The sequence below is a fragment of the Daldinia childiae genome (genome assembly GCF_008694065.1).
Source record: "Daldinia childiae strain JS-1345 chromosome Unknown Scaffold5, whole genome shotgun sequence".
Taxonomy (NCBI): Eukaryota; Fungi; Ascomycota; class Sordariomycetes; order Xylariales; family Hypoxylaceae; genus Daldinia; species Daldinia childiae.
This window is the reverse complement of record NW_022984646.1, coordinates 1836339-1854862: the sequence shown is the minus strand read 5'-3', so window position 1 is coordinate 1854862 and position 18524 is coordinate 1836339. Positions and strand designations below refer to the sequence as shown.

The 18524-nt window shown below is 44.8% G+C and overlaps 5 protein-coding genes across 6 annotated transcripts; 2 read left to right on the top strand and 3 right to left on the bottom strand.

Annotated features, from left to right (window-relative positions):
* Nucleotides 1–178: 178 nt before the first annotated feature.
* Nucleotides 179–858, top strand: GL218_05638 (uncharacterized protein; the record flags this gene model as incomplete). Its single annotated transcript, XM_033582318.1, has 2 exons — nucleotides 179–348; nucleotides 468–858. The coding sequence occupies 2 exons, from the start codon at nucleotides 179–181 to the stop codon at nucleotides 856–858; spliced, it is 561 nt and encodes a 186-aa protein (XP_033434974.1).
* A 957-nt stretch (nucleotides 859–1815) lies between these two features.
* Nucleotides 1816–3148, bottom strand: GL218_05637 (Phosphatidylglycerol phospholipase C; the record flags this gene model as incomplete). Its single annotated transcript, XM_033582317.1, has 4 exons — nucleotides 1816–2310; nucleotides 2388–2492; nucleotides 2572–2691; nucleotides 2768–3148. 4 exons carry the CDS (start codon nucleotides 3146–3148, stop codon nucleotides 1816–1818), a joined length of 1101 nt encoding a protein of 366 aa, XP_033434973.1.
* Nucleotides 3149–4468: 1320 nt separating this feature from the next.
* Nucleotides 4469–7380, bottom strand: GL218_05636 (Transcriptional activator protein acu-15; the record flags this gene model as incomplete). The annotated part of the gene is made up of 5 exons (XM_033582316.1): nucleotides 4469–5719; nucleotides 5773–6130; nucleotides 6177–6777; nucleotides 6835–7241; nucleotides 7304–7380. The coding sequence occupies 5 exons, from the start codon at nucleotides 7378–7380 to the stop codon at nucleotides 4469–4471; spliced, it is 2694 nt and encodes an 897-aa protein (XP_033434972.1).
* Nucleotides 7381–10783: 3403 nt separating this feature from the next.
* On the bottom strand, nucleotides 10784–12643 carry GL218_05635 (SET domain-containing protein 8; the record flags this gene model as incomplete). Of its 2 annotated transcripts, XM_033582314.1 has the most annotated exons (5): nucleotides 10784–10894; nucleotides 11044–11363; nucleotides 11509–12061; nucleotides 12137–12322; nucleotides 12377–12643. In XM_033582314.1, 5 exons carry the CDS (start codon nucleotides 12641–12643, stop codon nucleotides 10784–10786), a joined length of 1437 nt encoding a protein of 478 aa, XP_033434970.1. The 2 variants fall into 2 exon arrangements, with proteins under 2 accessions (XP_033434970.1, XP_033434971.1); XM_033582315.1 differs by lacking the exon at nucleotides 12137–12322.
* Nucleotides 12644–13060: 417 nt separating this feature from the next.
* GL218_05634 (uncharacterized protein) lies at nucleotides 13061–14562 on the top strand (the record flags this gene model as incomplete). The annotated part of the gene is made up of 5 exons (XM_033582313.1): nucleotides 13061–13154; nucleotides 13243–13252; nucleotides 13367–13731; nucleotides 13787–14481; nucleotides 14533–14562. 5 exons carry the CDS (start codon nucleotides 13061–13063, stop codon nucleotides 14560–14562), a joined length of 1194 nt encoding a protein of 397 aa, XP_033434969.1.
* Between the last annotated feature and the right edge of the window lie 3962 nt (nucleotides 14563–18524).

Genomic DNA, 18524 nt, shown 5'->3' with positions numbered 1-18524 from the left:
CTTACTATAACTTACCCTTACTCTACTAATCCCATATACTGTATCCCTTTAATGTCTTCCTCAACTAACATCACCCCCAATGTAATGTTATATACCCCGAACCCTATACTCTAATATGAATGCACCAAGTGTAGTACCTCCACTGACTGCTTTATAGACCGTACCGAAGCAGTTCAAGATGGTTGAATCCTGGGACGCCGACAAGGAGCTTCATACCGCATTGGCCGTTATTACGGCCTTGGTGATTAAGAATCACGATAATAGGAACGCACTCATATTCGAATGGCAGAAGGTGGCGGACATGGTGAACAAGGTCAATAACTGTGGCCTCACCGGGGAAAACGTCCGGTAAGTCTTCCCCGGCCTGTTCTCATTCCCTATCAACATCCATACATCTATACCAGTACCAATTCGTATTTACTTTCTCTATCTTCAACGGACTCCGTTGCTAATTCATTTTTTTGTAGCACGCATGTCTTGCATCGCATGCTCCGCGGTTTCTTGAAGGACGCTGAACCTGAAACTCCCACCTCGCTGAACCGTTCTAGCCTACACATGCCTTATGAGCCGTGCTACTTGTCTTTGGGACCTGCTCAAGATGGCCTTCTTCCCGTGCGTCTCGTTACCACCAGAGTTAACCACGACCCCCAAGAAGATCAGCCTCAGCCTCAAGCTGCAGTTTCGACTGCGAAGGACGCTGACGAAGAAGGGATGCTCGAGCCTAGTATTCCGTCCAAGGCCATGGAGAAACGCAAGGCCGCTGACGAGTTTTCCAGCCCTGTCGCCAAGAAAATCAAAATCGTGCTTAGTGACGACGATGACGCTGCTGATGGTGGCGTAGAGAGCTCACCTTATTAGACTTGGTCCGGATTAAGAACGTCGACTAATACTGCACTCGACTTCGGAGGAAACCGGGTTGGTTAGGTTTCGCGTTCTTGTCGTTAGACTTGGTGGATTAGAGAGAATGTTAGTTGCGGTAGTGGATGTTGCGGTTCTGGTGGGAGGAAGGGTTTGTCGTCATAACTTGTTTTCCTTCGCATTCACGGTCAAGATACCCAGATACGTATGCAGATAGTAGGCTAATTCAAGGCTTACATTCCCCCGCGAACTTGATGTTTTCTCACGTATGTTCCCATGTCTGTCTAAGTATAATGCGTAGACTATTCCCGAGTCGTTCATCTAGCCCGTTACACACCCAGGGCCGAGTGTAGGAAACCACTTTATCTTCCAAAAGACAGGGCGTGAAAGGTCATCGCTATAAGGCTAAGAGGTACACAACTTTAGCTTAAGGGTAATGCTGACTATACGATGTGGTCGTGCTCAATAGAGACTACGTAGCAATATCAACCATATCACCAGTATGCCTCTCAGTCCATAAGTATTGAACTTACTATTATCCTAAGTTATTATACGACGCGTCAATATTTCATCGTCGAAAGTATTCGTATACATCCCGCCTAGGATATGCTCTTCAGTTGACATATTAACAATAAACTTCTTTGAGAAGGGGGTAAATAGGCGACTCTATTATACATATTGTTAATGAGATAAGAACATTATATTCATCACGAACACACTTCCCCTCTCCCTTCATATCTCTCATCTCCAATCCCCACGTCTTACGCAACTCTCGACTATTAACCCAAGAGACAAGATTCGTCCCCCATTGCCATATCGAAACATAACGACGTATATCGCTAATCCCATCTCAAATATCTATCTATCTTGCATTCCCTCTTTCCGTCATTACCGTCTACACATAACCCAACGAAGCGACTCCTGAATACGAACGCATAGCAGTAGGGCCGATTACCATTACTTCCCCAACACCTTCGGCACCTGCGTCCACGGCAGCCCGTATTTGAATAGATAAATATTCACGACGATGAACATGCCGAGTATATACCGCGTCCACTCGAAAACGCGCCACGCGTGCGTAGACAGGGACACGCTAGATAATTTCCTACGAACCGCCGTACCCTCGTTCTTCGCCTCGTCCTCCGCGACGCGTTTAGACACCTCAAGGAATAACTTAGGATCATCCGTGACGACGCCGTCGAGCCCGTTGCGCACACACCACTCCATACGGTCCTCATCGTTCACAGTCCAGGAATGTAGCGGGTGTCCCGCCTTTTTCACGTCCCGGATGAAGCGCGTGCCGACAATAGGTAGCGCTAGGGAATAGTATAGCATACTGATCGACAGGCTAGGCTCGTGCTTCGCTAGAGCCCGCGCATATGTGGTTGAGAAGCCTACATGTGCGACTGAATATTTGGGCAGGAATTCCTTGCTTAGCTTTACGTATTCCGCCTGTCTACGATTTAGCACCAGAGCTACAAAGATCAGGAGTGCGACTCGAGGAATCAAGGAAATATATATATGCTTACAGTCCAACAACAAGGAAGCACTCTCTCGTGCCACGGCCGAATCCCCGGCACCGAATCTAGTGTTTCCGCTGTTCGTCGGATGATCATGGCTGGGTCGTCGTCCCTCTACAAGTTCTATATCAGACAAGCACTCTACATTTGCACCACGGTTCTAGTAATTCTACATAAGAACCGAGGTATTTACCTTGATGTCAAGCATGATCCAAATGTGCTGTAGCTCAGGCTGATTCAGATACTCCAGCAGCTGACGAGCTGCGGCATAGGCTGCGGGGGCTCGCGCACCGTACGCAGTTTGCTTAAGTAACTCCAGTCGTGGTCCTTGACTTAGAGTCGTCGCCATAGCAGCGCTTGAGCTTCGGATCATGCATCAAGACGACGACGCCGTCCTTGGATAAGTGCAGGTCGGTCTCGATAGCATGCGCGCCGGCCTCGACAGCGGCCCGGAACGCCAGCATCGTGTTTTCGGGAAACAGAGCCTTGTAGCCTCGATGGGCTATAGCCTGCGGCGGACGCCGTGGTCGGAGGTAGGTAGCATCGCGGGACCGGGGCGCGGGAATACCTGCTGCTCGTCGGACACGGGAACGGTTAGCAAAGACTTGGTTACGGGGTCGGTGTTCTTGGCGAACTCGGGGTATATTCGGTATCCTCTCTTCAGGATAAAACATACCCAACGTCCCGTTCCCGATGATATCGCCATCGTTTTTTAACAACGGTGTCTGCTCATTAGACATGGCAGCTGGCTTGACGTTCTTTCTAGCCATTGGTTGTTCGGAGACTAGTTGGGGGTAAAGATGGCAATATCTATGTCTAGGTCTAAAGGGATTTGCTCGTTTGCCGAGGAAGGGAAAGCAAAGAAACACAGTGAAGAATATCCAATTTTACATTACAAAAACGGCATAGGTAGAGGGAAGTATGCAATCAACATTGCCGGCGTCTACTATGTAAGTCTAGTTAGCTTACCTTACCGAAAGACTTGTAAGAAGCGAAACGCGGCCGATGGTCTACCTAAGTGGTCTTTCTCTTAGGTGGGTTACAGCGTCGGAGGGCGGGGCAAAACTTCCGCTCAATCCGCTCAATCCGCTCAATCCGAGCAAACGCCAGTATGCGGCGCGGATGTAATGTAAGGGATTGTACATATTATTTAATACGCCTGATTAGGTACGCCTAAGACGCACTTCGTAGGCAGGTAGCCGCAGATTACGGGATTAGCTTATCTAAAGAGCTTCTAAATCCCGAATCCCCGTTTCTAAAGTCGGTAGGTAATCCGTATCTCCTACCGTACCGTAACAACGGCTTTTACGTACTTCTACATATGTAGGTACCGGTATACCCGTACCTACATCAAACCAGCCCTACTATATTAATTAATATATGCACATGTACACCTTCATAATCTCCAATTCCACGAGGGCTTCAATTTATTCGAGGCGTCTTCGTCATCATTCAGCCTGAATCTACTGTATACTAAGTATATTGCTCGACACGTGCTTTACCTACATTCTCATTTATTTCCTTATTAGCCACTCCGGAACCTGTATACCTTAGGTTAGGTATATACACCTGTATGATACGAACATTATAATCACATGCAAGAGACGCGCAAATACTTCACATCTTTCTTTTTTCTCTTCTTCCTAATCAACTTAACCCGTAGGATCGACCTGCTTCGTCGCACCCCCTATATATAAATAACTAGCTTTTACAACAAGCGTGGAAAGGTACATAGAAAAAGAAGGTAACGTAGGTATGTAGACAGTTAAGTAGATCAACAGACCAAATATAGATCAATATAGACCAATATACCCCATAGGCACAAGCTCCAACCATAGATAACCCAAATGCCGCATATAAAACAACGCCAAAAGCGTTCTGGTCGCCATGAACACCTAGAAGCCATTGTCCCGCCGTCGCGTGGTTCTCACGACCACGCAACTCGTAATCAATCCCGCGATATAAATATATCCCTTCTCTATATCGACGCCCCGTACCAAGGAAAAGGATCTTACAGATCGCGGATAACAGAGTATTCGCCGGCTACCCTCCTTTCGGTGTTTGAAATGCCCATGTCATCTCGCAAGAAATTAGATCCCTAAATTCAACTCAAGACCATCCAAAACAAGGTTATTGTCATGACTCGTCCGCGGCGGCGCCATCAACCCGCTTTGGTAGTCCTCGCTCCCCATCCTAAGGTACATCTCGCTCGATGTGAGATCATCCCCGGAGCTGAGACTATCATCACTGATGCTGAGTACGCTCTGAGGTGCCCCCGGATTGGTCGTTATTTCGTTGATATTGAAGCTAGAAAGGTCCCATGACTCTGGAGACCATTCACCCATAGTACCTGCACTCGTTGGTGTCTCTGTAAGTGACAAGGCTGGTCCTCCGTATATCGCGTCATATACATTAATCTGGCCTCCGTCCATTGCGCCAAGCAATGCTTCCCATTCTGATATCGATACACCACCGCTTGAGCCGCCCTTATTAACTACTTGATTTGGATTGTATGGCTGGGGACGTTGATGTTGGCTATGAGCCAACGGCTGTGAGGGGTTTCGAGTTTGATTCGGCGGCGAAGGTTGTGTCTCAGTCTGCGCATCATTAAGTGAAAGATAATCTAGATTTCGCTGTTTGGATCTGTGACTCGGCGACATCCGCATCATCGTTTGCTGAATTTGGGATATCGAGAATCGGTGATCGCGCCGGGGCATTGCCTGTTCTGCACTCATATCGAGTGATGCACGTGATTGCGCGCGATGTATTTCTTGTCGGGTAGTTTGAGTATTGGGTATGGCCATACGACGTAATTTCTCTTGCTGGGATAACAGGTCTGTCTCACTCATAGTTGCACCGGCATGTCGGCCAGCACTATAAGGTGATTTCTTCCTCGAGACATTCAATAACGGGGATGTCCTTGATGGGGGAGCAGCCATGGCCGTATCAGGACTAGTCCGCATTGACGTGGATTGAGATGGTACATCGATAGTAACAAGCGTCGATGCGACTCGTTTCAAGTCGTAAGAGCCGGGAGCTTTCGTTTTTAATAGCATCTTGAGAACGCTATTGACTAGTCGTTCGACATCTTTCATAATCTTACTCTCGTGTTTCAATTCCAAGCTTTGGTAAAGTAAGCTCGTCCCACATAGAACAAGAACATCTGTCTTATTTAGGCAAAATGTGAATGACATACTTCGCTCCTCTAAGAGTTCAATGATCTGCACGATGTGCTTGCTGGACTCTCCAACCGTAATAAGAGCTGACGCAGCTTTGACTCCCAAGGTAGAGCCCACTGCAGGGCGATGAATAAGTCCCCGGACATAGTAGTATGCCAATGCCTATTAAGGTCAGCCTTTACTTCATTAACTAGTAAAAATTTTCATCTACATACCAGAATCGGGGATCTGCTCCCAGTGATATCCGTTGATGGTTTGTCTTGGGCAAAGTTTAGCCTGAGGTGAGTAGGTAGATTCTCATACCAATCTGAGAGATCTGCATCCAGCGCTGAAATTTGTTGCAACGATAATTCGTAAGATGTAGCGGCCGGATATATCTTTTCAAGCACGTTTGCAAGAATTCGAGAAACTCTGAACAACGCTAAAGCACTCGATAATCTCGTATACTCTCCTGGCAGAGTGGGTTGGAATCCTTTCTCCGTAACGTATTCATCGTCAGTATCCGACGGATACTCGGCGTGGATGTCATCTTCCTTCAGCAATTTAGGAAGGCCAAGCATGGCAGCAGAAAAGCTAGGGCTATTAGTCAACTGCCAAGCGACATCGGGTAGATAACGACTTACCAATCGAGTGTATACAACGTCCAGAAGACCTTCTTTCGTGTCTCGATCGTAAGAGCACCGAATGAGAATCTTTCTGGCTTTGATGTAACCCTAATCTATGGGATAGACCAACCGCCACACCTTTGTAGTGCTGCAACCGCTTGTAATCGGCTCTGATAGTGCAATAGATCAGAGCCAATACTAAGCACTGCAGTGTAATCATGGTATTGTCCATGATGATTGCGTCAAGGGCCTTTTGCCACTGGGCTTCACAGGCGGTTATCTGCTCTACATCTGGTGCGTCACTTGAAAGAGCGGCGATACTGAAGACGAGGTAAAGTTGCGCGAGCTTATGGTTGTTTTTCACCTTCTCCGAATCGGCAACAAATTCTTCGTATAACCGGAGAAATGTCGGTTTGTGAAGCACGGGAAAGAGTGGCGCCCATTCCTGGAAATAAACATTTACACATCTATCCGAAAATAGGCGAGGTGGTACTCTCATGGACTGAGGGGGCGGTTTAGCAACCAGAGGGTAGCATCCTTGGATATGAAGGAAAGCCTCAGGGTTGAAGTCAGAACATGGCTTTCCGTTTTCCTGCAATTTACGCTTAAAAGATTCTAGAAATATAGTTAGATAGATATTTCTCATTAGCATGAGGTAGTTGATATACTTACCAATAAAACCACGTCCACTCGATGGCCCCATGAAATATGAGTCTGAATTCTCGACGCCAAGTAATAATGGAGAGGCCTGCACACGGAAAGTATCTTCTTTTGGTGGCGAGTTAGGGTCCCTTCTCTGTTCCGTCGCCCTCGGGCTTCCGGCGGCCCCCATAGATGGTTGGCGATGATCATGCATTCTTGACAACATATCGATCTTTTCGTCTTTCTCATCTAACAAATCCTTCAGTTCCCTTACTTCGGATTCCAACTGCCTCACTCGTTCTTCAAGCGATTCTGTATAACCTCGAGGAAATGCACGCCGACTAAGTTTATCGCTAGTGCGACATTCGAATCCGACGTTGGCGCATTGTGAGCAACAGGGACGGATGCCATCGCAGCGGATCTTCTTACTTCGGCACCTACTATAGTCTTAGTAAGAGATATCAGAGAATATCAGAATATACTCATCCGCTTCACATACCTATCACAGGCTTGGGCGATGCGGCTCTGTGAGCTGGTGCCCACCTTAATAACTTTCATAGGTAGAATTCCAGGCATTTTGGCGGTGAATATATTTTTTGTTACAAGGCGATCCCGTCGATAGAATGTGTTCGCGTCAAATCCAACACCCAGTTCCCCATCCCATAGGTATCGGTATCGGTCGGTCTCTCGTTAACGCCGATTGCGTATGTCAGCAATTTACCAGGTATCGCGAAAATTGCTCATCTCTTGCTGCCTAGTCGCGTGCAAGTCCAGGGGAGGCCGTATCCTAATGAAACCCGCTCGGACGCAAATTCGGTATAACCTAGTATTCGTCGGTAGTATAGGCTGGCGCGTAGTAGATTTATTTGTTGGTGGGAGGAATAGGCGGAAAGATATGGAAAAGTAGGAAAAGCAAAAGGTGAGAGAGGATTAAGGATGCGTGGGGACAGAAAGATTAGTGGAGGAAAAGGCGAGAAACGGAAGCACCAATGCCCGCTACTCCAGATGGATTTCAGAGATCAGCGGGGTATGGTACTAAATTGGCGTGCGCTAATGAATCTGGGGGGACAAGGGGAAAGACTTTTTCAGGGTAAAGAAGGGCAGGAAGGGCAAGGAAAGTACAAGTTGAATAGGTGTTACAACATCCAATAACTAAAAACTATTACATCAAGTTTTATGCCCGATAACCTTTAGCTTGAGAGGCTAGAACAGTATAGTAGGGAAATGATGTATAAAAGGGAAAGAACCGGGGGTATAATTATTGTCCCGACAGGAGATTAAGTAATGTCGTAATTAAGGAGAATATTTGACGGAGTTACCTAAATAAATATGTTAATAGTTAAGTTAAAAGTGGCAACTTGGGAAGTTCTTATATTATATCTATATATGTTAAGGGTAGGTAGGTATATTTACATAATGAGTATATGCTACCATGTATATACCTATGTACCTAGGTATATATGTACTTAATAACTACCTGTTATGTCAAGATTGAACACGAGTTATTGTTGCGTTCCGCTTAGAACAAAAAAGAGTCGTCTGAATGCCGACTCGAAAAGAACCGGGGTGCATAGATGCGTAAGCTAGAAGTACCTAACTAAGTCATCCCGGGCTTACTGACATGGAGGTATGTAGAGACAAAACGTTGAGAGACTCAACCTACAACCTACATCATCCTTCACTCCACACGCTTTTCCTATCTTGGTATTGGTGCACTAGCTATGCAAGAAAGGTCCATCACGCACGTAACTATGAAAGGGATAGAGTAATGAGGCATCAATGGTTGGCTAGAGATGCCAATATTGGTGTGGATACTACAAACTGCATGCATTAGACACTAAAGGCTCGTGAGCTTTTTCTATTCTTTAGTTCCTAATTCCCTAAAAAAAAACCGCTAAGATAATCTAGTCCATGATATTCAAATCTAAAGCTTGGCACGCCATGACCAAATAACGAAAGAATGACACCACTTGTGCCACCATCGTAGTTAGTTCCCCGAGTTTTAAGAGGCACAGCAAGGCCAATGCTTCTGGAATTCCGAAATATCTGCCATCTCCATTCCCTTTTATCTGGGGAAATTACCCCAGGTTTTCCATGTTTCGCAGATACGCGAAGCCATTTCACACATGGCGACGATCCACATGTTTCTTAGCCTATGTATATAATAAGTCTATATAATAAATGTGTATAACTATATCAAGAAGTAGACAGTTTAGATGTGTTATCATAACTAAAATACGAAAATACTTAATTATGGAGGGTCGCAAATCATCTACTTATCTTTAGGTAGTTACTCCAAAATACAAATGCAAAATACTTCCTTATTCAACTAGTTAATACATATGTACCTAAGTAGAAAATGGTAGGCTTTGTTGTGGGCTGTTCACGAGCGAGGTATAGCTTTCTATAGAACCCGCATAATTCCGTAACTATAGGCCGGCGCCGTTCAGTACCGAGGTACTTATATAGATATAAACCACGTTTTTAAGTCCTACCACGCCATCCCCGTCGCACTGCTCGATCGCTGCAGCTCTCGGAATGGTCGTGACCGCCGCCAAGACACCTTCCCTGCGTCGGCCGGCCAGTTCCTATATCCTACCTATATGCAGTGCGACGCTTGAAGTAGACGCCAATGTACTAGGGCTACGCTGCAAATGTTAATAACCCGGTTAGGTAGTTAGCAACTCTTAGTATTATATCTGGAAGTCAAAACAATGTAAGTAGTGTAACACTAGAAGCTGGATGGTACTTGGAGGCTACATACTAGAATATAATAGAAAAATCTTTAGTCATCTACTATATGTTAAAGACATCGCACTAGCCTCTATCTGCCATAGTAACATTTGATCTCTACCGGCTTGCTAAATCAACTTCGAAATTCTCGATCCGTTACTCTAAAACAGGACAGTAGAATTAGGGAACTTGATGATTCGTCTTAATGCCTAATAGCCGTGATCTCCTATTAACACCTTGGTAGATCAACCCTTCTATCTAGAATGCGCGGCTCGGTCTATACTTATCCCCTATACCTAATCCCCCGGAAGAAACGATCGGCAAATATGTATATAATAAGCCAAAGATCTTGTTTTTTCTACAGTAACTTCATCTATCAGGATTTGTGATACAGTTACAATCTAAATGGCTTCTGTGAAAGGGCCTGCATTCTGTCGATCTAAAGCCGCTCTGAGATGAGTGAAATTCGATCCCGGCCGTTAAAGGAACTAACAAGACATCCCAACCCCATGCTCATGATCAATTTGAACACGGTAATAGGCATAGGAGGGTCAGGCGATAAAATTTCGCCCAAACAATATCAGAACATACGGCCCGTTTTAGGGGTTCATCTTAAAGGGAACAATTCTTTTCCACATGGGGATGCGATGTGGAGGGGGTATCTCGTGCGGCTGTAGCAAAGTCACCACCGGTTAAAAGCACCTACGTCCTGGATAAATCGGCGAGGGAGATCATGGTACAGAGTGCTGGGCCACTTCATGTAAGGAACAAGACTCGTACGCGGTTAGAATTGCTTGTATAAAGGGAGTACCGACCGTACGCAACTTGGGATTGGTTCAGGGTTCTCGGTCCGAATTGTAAGCCCAAAGGGCTTTCCACGTCCGCTAGTGACACTTCATAGATTGCTCCTTATCATTATACAGTTGATCGACGGTAAGTAAGTTTAGCTTTGAGCTTCTCCTGATGCCCAACGGCCCTTAGATATGAACGGGCTGATCACGTCAATGATATTGCTCTTGATTCTCCAAGGAGGTAGCTAGCCCATCAAAAGTACTATCACCATGATGTCATGCCACATCTGCAAGAAGCTGACTAGGTCTATAGCAATCAAGCTGCATCCCAATCTTACCATGCAAATACATTAAATGCGCTACCAGTGTGGGCCATACCCTGCCTGCAAGAACAATATATTGACTGTCATAGAACCCGAAGTGGCAGATATGGGGACGGTATTCGGAGACGTACATTAGCTGAAGTCCTCTTCGTCAGTGGCGGCTTCGGCGCCAGGGTCATTTTGATCAGATCCCATCATCGTCAAGTATTCGACCACAGTGTCATCCCGGAGGAGCTGGTCTCTCTGGGAACAGATTAGCAAATTATCATAACCATTGTGGGTTAGGTAACTCTTATCTCCTAAGGGCTAGGTTGATAAAATTTGGAAATACATATAGAGTCTCAGATTACCCCTGAGTAGGCACCTTGGCAAATTGTAGAATTTAGTCTTACCTGCTCATCCAAAGCCTGTATACTCTTTTGGAGGATGCTAGTCTCGAGTGACCTCAATTGCGAAATGGCTTGGTAGACTTTTGTGCTTGCCCGTCCTGCGACGGAGTCTCCGTTTTGAGCGCTGATGAGTTGTTCGAGTTGCTGCTGAATAATACCCATGATAACGGTCACAGCCCGTAGCTCAAATATCTGGCGTAATTCGTGGTCTTGAATGAGGTCTTTCATAGTATTTGAAACGTCCGTAACATCGATGTTTTGCCAGAATATTTTTAAATGGCGAGAGCCGTCTGTTTCCTGCAAGACCCTGAACCGCAGGCCATCTGCGTGTTTGGTAGTTAATGTTAACATATTGAGATCATCCTAAAGGAGAAGAATCTTTAAATAGCTTAATTATGCCAATAATAATAGTAATCTCGCCCGCTAGAATAGCAATAGATAGGATATTAGAAGACTGGACACCCTCACCTTCTTCATTCAAGCACATCAGATACACAAACGGGGCAGTCCAGTGCGGAACACCGCTTTCGTCTTCTTCTAACTTCAGTTTCGGTGGTGTACCGAAAGCATGAAGCTTAGGTATCGCAAGCGGGTCATCCTCTAATGGTTCCAATGGTAGCGTTATGCTTCTAGCGGCCGAATTTGGGTCGATGAAGCCGTAGCTGAATAGCATTTCTGCTGGTGACTTTTCTTGACCATAATCGATAGTAATTTCACTACCAGCAGGCACTAAACCGCCCTTACGTAGATAAAGAACTACTTCATCCTCACTGTTCTCATCAAAATAAGCAGTGGCCTGACTAGAATGGTTGACTAAATCGAGGCAAGGCACCATCGATTCTCCAGACTTAGGTAACCCTAGCGAGCGAGACCGATATAGGGCATCAAGAAGGATCCAGTCTCGGATGGTGATCGATTCGTCGATCGAGAGAATGTCATTCCAATATGGCAGGGTGGCCATATTTTCTCGAAGGTCATCGAACTCCTTAGTTAGCACGGTCAGTTTGGCCGCTACCGCTGACTATCCAAACGTGTCAACTTATACTTAAGTATTAGATACTTTTAGGTGAGTTATAAAGTCTCATTAGCAGCTTACATCTAGCGAAGTGCCTTTCAAGTAGGAAAGCTCTAACTCAGACCACATTGTAGGAGTCGACACATGTGACGGTAAGAGACTGAAATATTGAGTCCAGGGTGTTGATGGTCCCAGCCCAGCTTGATAGTCAGGGGAAGATAACACCAGTTGATATAAGAGAAATAGTAATATATCTCCTCTAGCTGACTGCATTATATTCAGTATAAATCACGCTGTATTCAAAGCTAGGTGTATACTAACTTGGCGACCTGCTGTATCCAGAAGTTGTCGGAAATATTTATTCTCTTTAGCATACTCCTCTACACCTTCAGCTGAAAGAACAAGCTCCTTTGGGATTGTCAGAAGGGTTAAGGGTTCCGAGTCACTCTCCTGACTGATTAGGTCTTTCTTAGCTACAAGGCCATTGCCCCGGCCATTGATACTAGCAACTATAACATCTAGAAAATTAACGCCGTTTAAAGTAGACCAGGCAGGGAGTTCATTTAACGAAAAGTGACCTCGTCGCATTTTGAATGTTGAGGGCGCAAATATCTAAAAAAGGATTAACGTAGTGTATTTTTGTTTACATTTTGTAGCGACTAAAACTTGCGATGAGTGAAAAAGAAGTAGACGGTCCAGGAAATCAAGCTAATGATGCAATGTAACTCCTACTATCTTAACATTTATAGGTACAAGTATTGACTCATTTATAGCGCGTATTTAGGTACCTAAAGCAGGTACCTAAGGCGGATACCTAAAATAACTATAGCAGTACCTAAGCTACGGCGCCATTGCGGCGGGTCTTACCCTCCGAAACTCTATCTGAATTTTCTCAGAGACTCGGGCAACGGGCGCAAATCACCCCACATCTTGACCTCGACCTCGTCCTTGCATCCCCCCCTAAGTGCCATAATCCGTCTTATTGAGAACTCTAAGAAGCGCGAAATGCCGCGGGATCCCTTAATCGGCCTTGTAGGCAAGCCTTCTGCTGGCAAGAGCACGACTCTAAACAGCTTAACCGATGCGACGTCTAAAGTTGGTGGGTCGAACCTATCCAACAAATATATTGTGTTGTTTTATACATTATCGACCCAAATTTCGGCGCTGATATTTGCGATGCCACATAGGAAACTATCCGTATGCCTATCCCTTGTGTATAGCATCTACCTATGCATCAGCCTAGAAGACGATAGATATATGTATCCGCAGTAATGCTCCTTTATTCTTTAACTAACAATGCGCTTTCTTTAGTTTCACAACGATTGACCCGCAACGAGCCATCGGTTATCTCCAAATAGCATGCGCCTGCGAACGCTTCGGTGTACAAGATAAATGCAAGCCTAACTATGGATCGTGTGTTGATGGCCGCCGTTCCGTGCCAATAGAGCTTCTCGACGTAGCTGGACTTGTTCCCGGCGCACATCAGGGCAGAGGTCTAGGTAATAAGTTTCTAGACGACCTCCGACATGCGGATGCTCTAATTCATGTTGTGGATGCTAGCGGGAGGACGAATGCTGAGGGCGAAAATACACGAGGATATGACCCCTCCCAGGATATAGCCTGGTTACGTGGTGAGATCGTCGCCTGGATTAAAGGAAATCTGTGGGAGAAATGGGGTTCTATTAAGAGGACATGTCGCTATCAAGGCTACTGCTGTCGAGACTCTTCAAGGACAGTTCTCAGGCTATGGAAGTACGGCAGCAGTAGTGGCACGCACTCTAGACCGTCTTAACCTAAAAGAGCCGCTGGAGCACTGGACCGAGGAGACGGTAGATCGTGTTGTCAGCACATTCACTGATGAGAAATTCCCCACGGTGATCGCGCTAAACAAAATCGACGATGCTGATGCTTACACAAATCTCATGAAGATCACTAAGATGCAGGATCCCAATATGGTGGTCGCATGTTCGGCGAAGGCCGAGCTGTTCTTACGAAAAATGGCTAAGCAAGGTTATATAAGGTATACGGAGGGAACTGAGTTTGTGGATACACGCGAAGATCTGATAGCAGACGGCGATCCAGACGGTGGGGGATTGAAGGAACTGGATGAAAAGAATAAGAACACTATCGAGGAATATAGAGATATGATCTTGTTCCGATATGGGTCTACTGGCGTCGTCCAGGTTCTTTCGAAGGCGGCCGAAATACTCGGTCTTGTGCCCGTCTTCCCCGTACGAAACGTATCGACTTTCAGCTCCGGTTCAGACACAAAGGTCGCGTTCAGGGATTGCGTCCTGGTAAAAAAGAACTCAACTGTGGGCGACGTCGCGAGGAAAGTTATGGGTGATGCGCCGATTGCCTACGTAGAAGGAGTGGGAGGCGTTCGAGTTTCGGAAGACGCCGTCGTGACCGCAGGCAAAAACGACGTAAGTATCCGTCCAATCATACAATAGAATCATGCTTACAATGGCTTTTAGGTTTTATCGTTTAAGATAGGTCGAGGGTAATAAACAAAGTCACTTGATCAAATAATCTACTTCTTCTGATATAGTGCTTATACGGAAGTCTCAGACTCAGAATTTGACTTATTGAGTGAGGTTATTTATGCGCTATATTATTACATGATGCTGTCATCATTTATAATTTTGTTAAGTTTCCGGCTCAAAAAGGCTATATTCAAATAATACTTAGTAAGTCTTTATTATTGCTGACATATTGAGCAAGAAGTATTTCATAGACCTAGAATTCTCATTGTCGTCCCATATCTGGGGATGATATAATCTATGCTTATTATCATCTTCGACTGTAGCGATTTAGTTTTAACTTTCATCTTACGACGTTCAATAATAAATGCCTACGGTACGATATGAAGCACGTGCATTCTGGTTGGGGTACCTCAACGCAAAATGGACAGATTGTTAGGGGGTATCGAGATTCATAATCATTAATGCTGATAAGAGTCTAAAAATCATCATGAATACATAAAGCAAGCAAGCAACTCAATGCTCAGTTGAGCCGTAACCTCAGCCCATCCCCCCTAAACCGTCCTTCCTGCAAACCATCGCGGTTTTGATTAAGAGTAAAAGAAACAGAAATATTCGAGTCGTCGAAATTATGAGGCGAGCTGAAATGCTGGAACGTAATTGCATAGACGAGAAGTCGAGTGACGTCTGTCAAAGCCAAGATCCGGTATCATGTCATGCGATGCAACCCCCGCCACTAGCCTGGAAAGACAGAGAGCAATAGCTGGATCCACGCAAACGCCTCCGGGAAATCACGAACCCCTGCGCTACCACGCGATTGGTCCAACCTTCAGATATCCGTCTATGGTTGAAATCCGTGCTATGCTGTCGCTGCATTACGAAAAATTAAGGAAAGTCTCAGGCCACTTGAGCGTCTTAATATTTCAGAATAATGTACCTGCAGGAAGAATATGTTAGTTTACCCGTCCAATCTATCGTCTACCCGAGAAAAAAAGAGGTGTATCGGGAACTTACAGCGCGTGTAGGATACCCGGGATGTAACCTAGAATGGTGAGCAGAACGTTGATACAGAAGTCGGCACCACATCCTCGCTCTAAGAAGACACCTAGAGGCGGTAGGAGAATGGCAAGAATAATCTTGCAGATATCGCTAAAACTAGGTTAGCAGGTGGAATTCAAAAATACCGATGATTGTAAAACGTCGGTTGGGAATTGCTTCTTACCTTGCGGTGAAAGGCATGATGTGTGATTTCGGTCGACTTGAACGCGTGTATATGGGATGTTTCGTGGTATGTGATGGAATATCGATAGCTTGTGCTTCGTAACTTTTCGATTTGGACTTTGTTTTTAGACTTGAGCTAGTTGGATTTAAAAGTGAAAACTGGAAAGGGATATCGAGATGGCGAGGGGAATACAGTTTAAATAAGTAATATCCACAAGGTCTCGTAATGGATTGGGATTGGGATCGGTATCGGTATTGATCCAATGCAGAAATGTGTATGGGTTGTTTTGGGCTTGGTTTGCCTTTGTACACGGGAAAGAGGTGCCGTTCCTTGAATTCCTTGGCCGCAGGCCCCGGAACTATGATGCATATCCAACGAAACAAGAACCGAATTTGCTTTCAACTGCTGCGTCATACATTCTGGACCCGAACAAACACATTCTAGTGCAACGGGAAGGTACGCAAGGATACGTACCTCCTCTGTTCCTAGGTACCTCCTAACGAATTGCAATTGCAACAATTCCACAGTTTCCACTTTATTGCATAGCCTTAGGTACATACGATATGGCAGTCACCTATGAGCACACATCATAAAGTCTCATTAGATCAATTATGTAGGTATCTAAGTCGTTAGGTAGCCACAAGTAGCCTCTTCGAATAATTTACTGGTAGTTATACCCAAAACTATTTTAAGTATCTAATTTTCTAAAATCCAGCAGTCTGTAATAGGTCACTTCTCGATTCAAAAATATCTGACACGTTTTAATATGTATGCATTATGATAAGCAGAATAGGTACACGTTCTAATTTGAGATTCTACTCACCTGTTGCTTGTGACCTCACCATTAGAGGATAGCCTTGATTAACATGACGTCATGATATGTGGCGCGACTCGTCGGTGGTTTGGTGTGTTTGCACTATGATTGTGGCTTGACACACTCAATCTTATCGATTTTAAAAAATTTCGACCACCAGTTCCACTCTCCTACCTGAATAGTCGATGCTAGTGTCTACATCTGTTCTAAGAGAAATACCTATAATATTTAGCTTCTTGAATTTCAGATGAGAAAACAAGACTTGAAAAGTTCCCGTACGAATTTACTTACTAACATCCACGCCAAGTTAGTCGACGCGTGGCTAATGCCTTCTAGACCACACCTTCATATGAAAGTTGTGGCGCACGATCACACAAAGGCAAAAATCGTCAACAGCCCCACGACTTTGACACCGCCACCATGAAGCTGCTGAACCCTCAATAGCCGTGAGCCTCAAAGTAACGTAATTTGGTAGGTACCTAGCAATGCCAAACCACGCGAGTCAGCTTTGGTACCGCCACATCATTCAATTCGTAGTACATTTTATAGAAAACGACGACATCATTATATTCCTTCAACAAGATAAAAATATTAATACTTGAAATTTTCTTACAAAAAAAAAAGCAAGGTGTCATTGCAGAACGTCGTTCGCAGCCGATCTTCCGCGCGGGACTTATACATATAGGTCACCAGGATGTTAATCACTATTTAGTGGAGATGTTACTTGAAAAAGCGAAGTATCAGAACACTCAAAATATTATGGGAAAATACACATCTCATGTTTTTGGGGAGACTTTAATTATCCACAATTACCTGTTTAGGTAAAAATTATACTAGAATATTCGAACGGGTTTGTATACTGCCATATAAATAAAGCAATACGATACTTATTAACTGCTTCAAGTAACATCTCCACTAAATAGTGATTAACATCCTGGTGACCTGTACATAACTGCAAGCCCTGCATGATTGCCGAAATGCCGTCTTGGCAAGCCTTCTCACACATTCCGTGGAGCTGTCAGCTAACAGCTAACTTTATTTAAACAAATGGTGCAAGCAACATGGAAGACAGTCGCACCAAAATACCAGCCATTGGTTTACACAATCTACTAATAGCGCCGAAATTGTACCCATATTCGTTAGTAATTGGCTTAGACGGTCTGGCCTACTAACCTCTCGATTTTTACTAATTAATGTACAGGTTTGGACAAGGAATCCATAATGATATTAGTCAAGTGATATTCGAGATACTCGACATAGACCCCTAGGAATTTTCTAGATTGCAATGAAAGGAGTACAATATGATTGGTCCGATGGATCCGGTAAATGTGATGTGGTACGAACTCATCAGATCTATCCGCATAATTCTTAATAAGGAGACTATCGATGAATATCTACATAGGTATCTTACGACATTAGACTCTTAGAAAATGGTGATTGTGTGACACCAGCCGCAGTTGGTAGATTTCACTTGTTATACATTTTGGATAAGAATATGGTAGACACAGGATTGGGGAATGCCCTCAAAAATTATCAGACGTTAGCCTAGCCGAGTATTCCAGCTTATAACGAGGTTGGCATTCTTCACATGAAACAGTACGCATAACTACCCTTAGTAGATGAACTCTGTAGTAACAAGATTATCTCGATCTCGTCTAACATGATACACCATCTCTAAAGAACTCGAAATTACTCCATGTTCATCCATACTTGAGAAGTAGTTTGGATAATGGCTCGCTCCCTTACCAAGTCGCCTGTTATGCAGCTCGCCTTGCAAGTCCCGAAATGACGGGACCCCATGCTCCTATCTCCTGATTGCTCTTGTCCTCTAACAGTATTATATAGACGAGCTACGTTACGCGCAGTAACACATATTCGGTGAATGCACCGCCTCCCGTAAGATTTCAGACCGTACCTGCAGCTAACCACTACTGCCCAAATATCCTTACC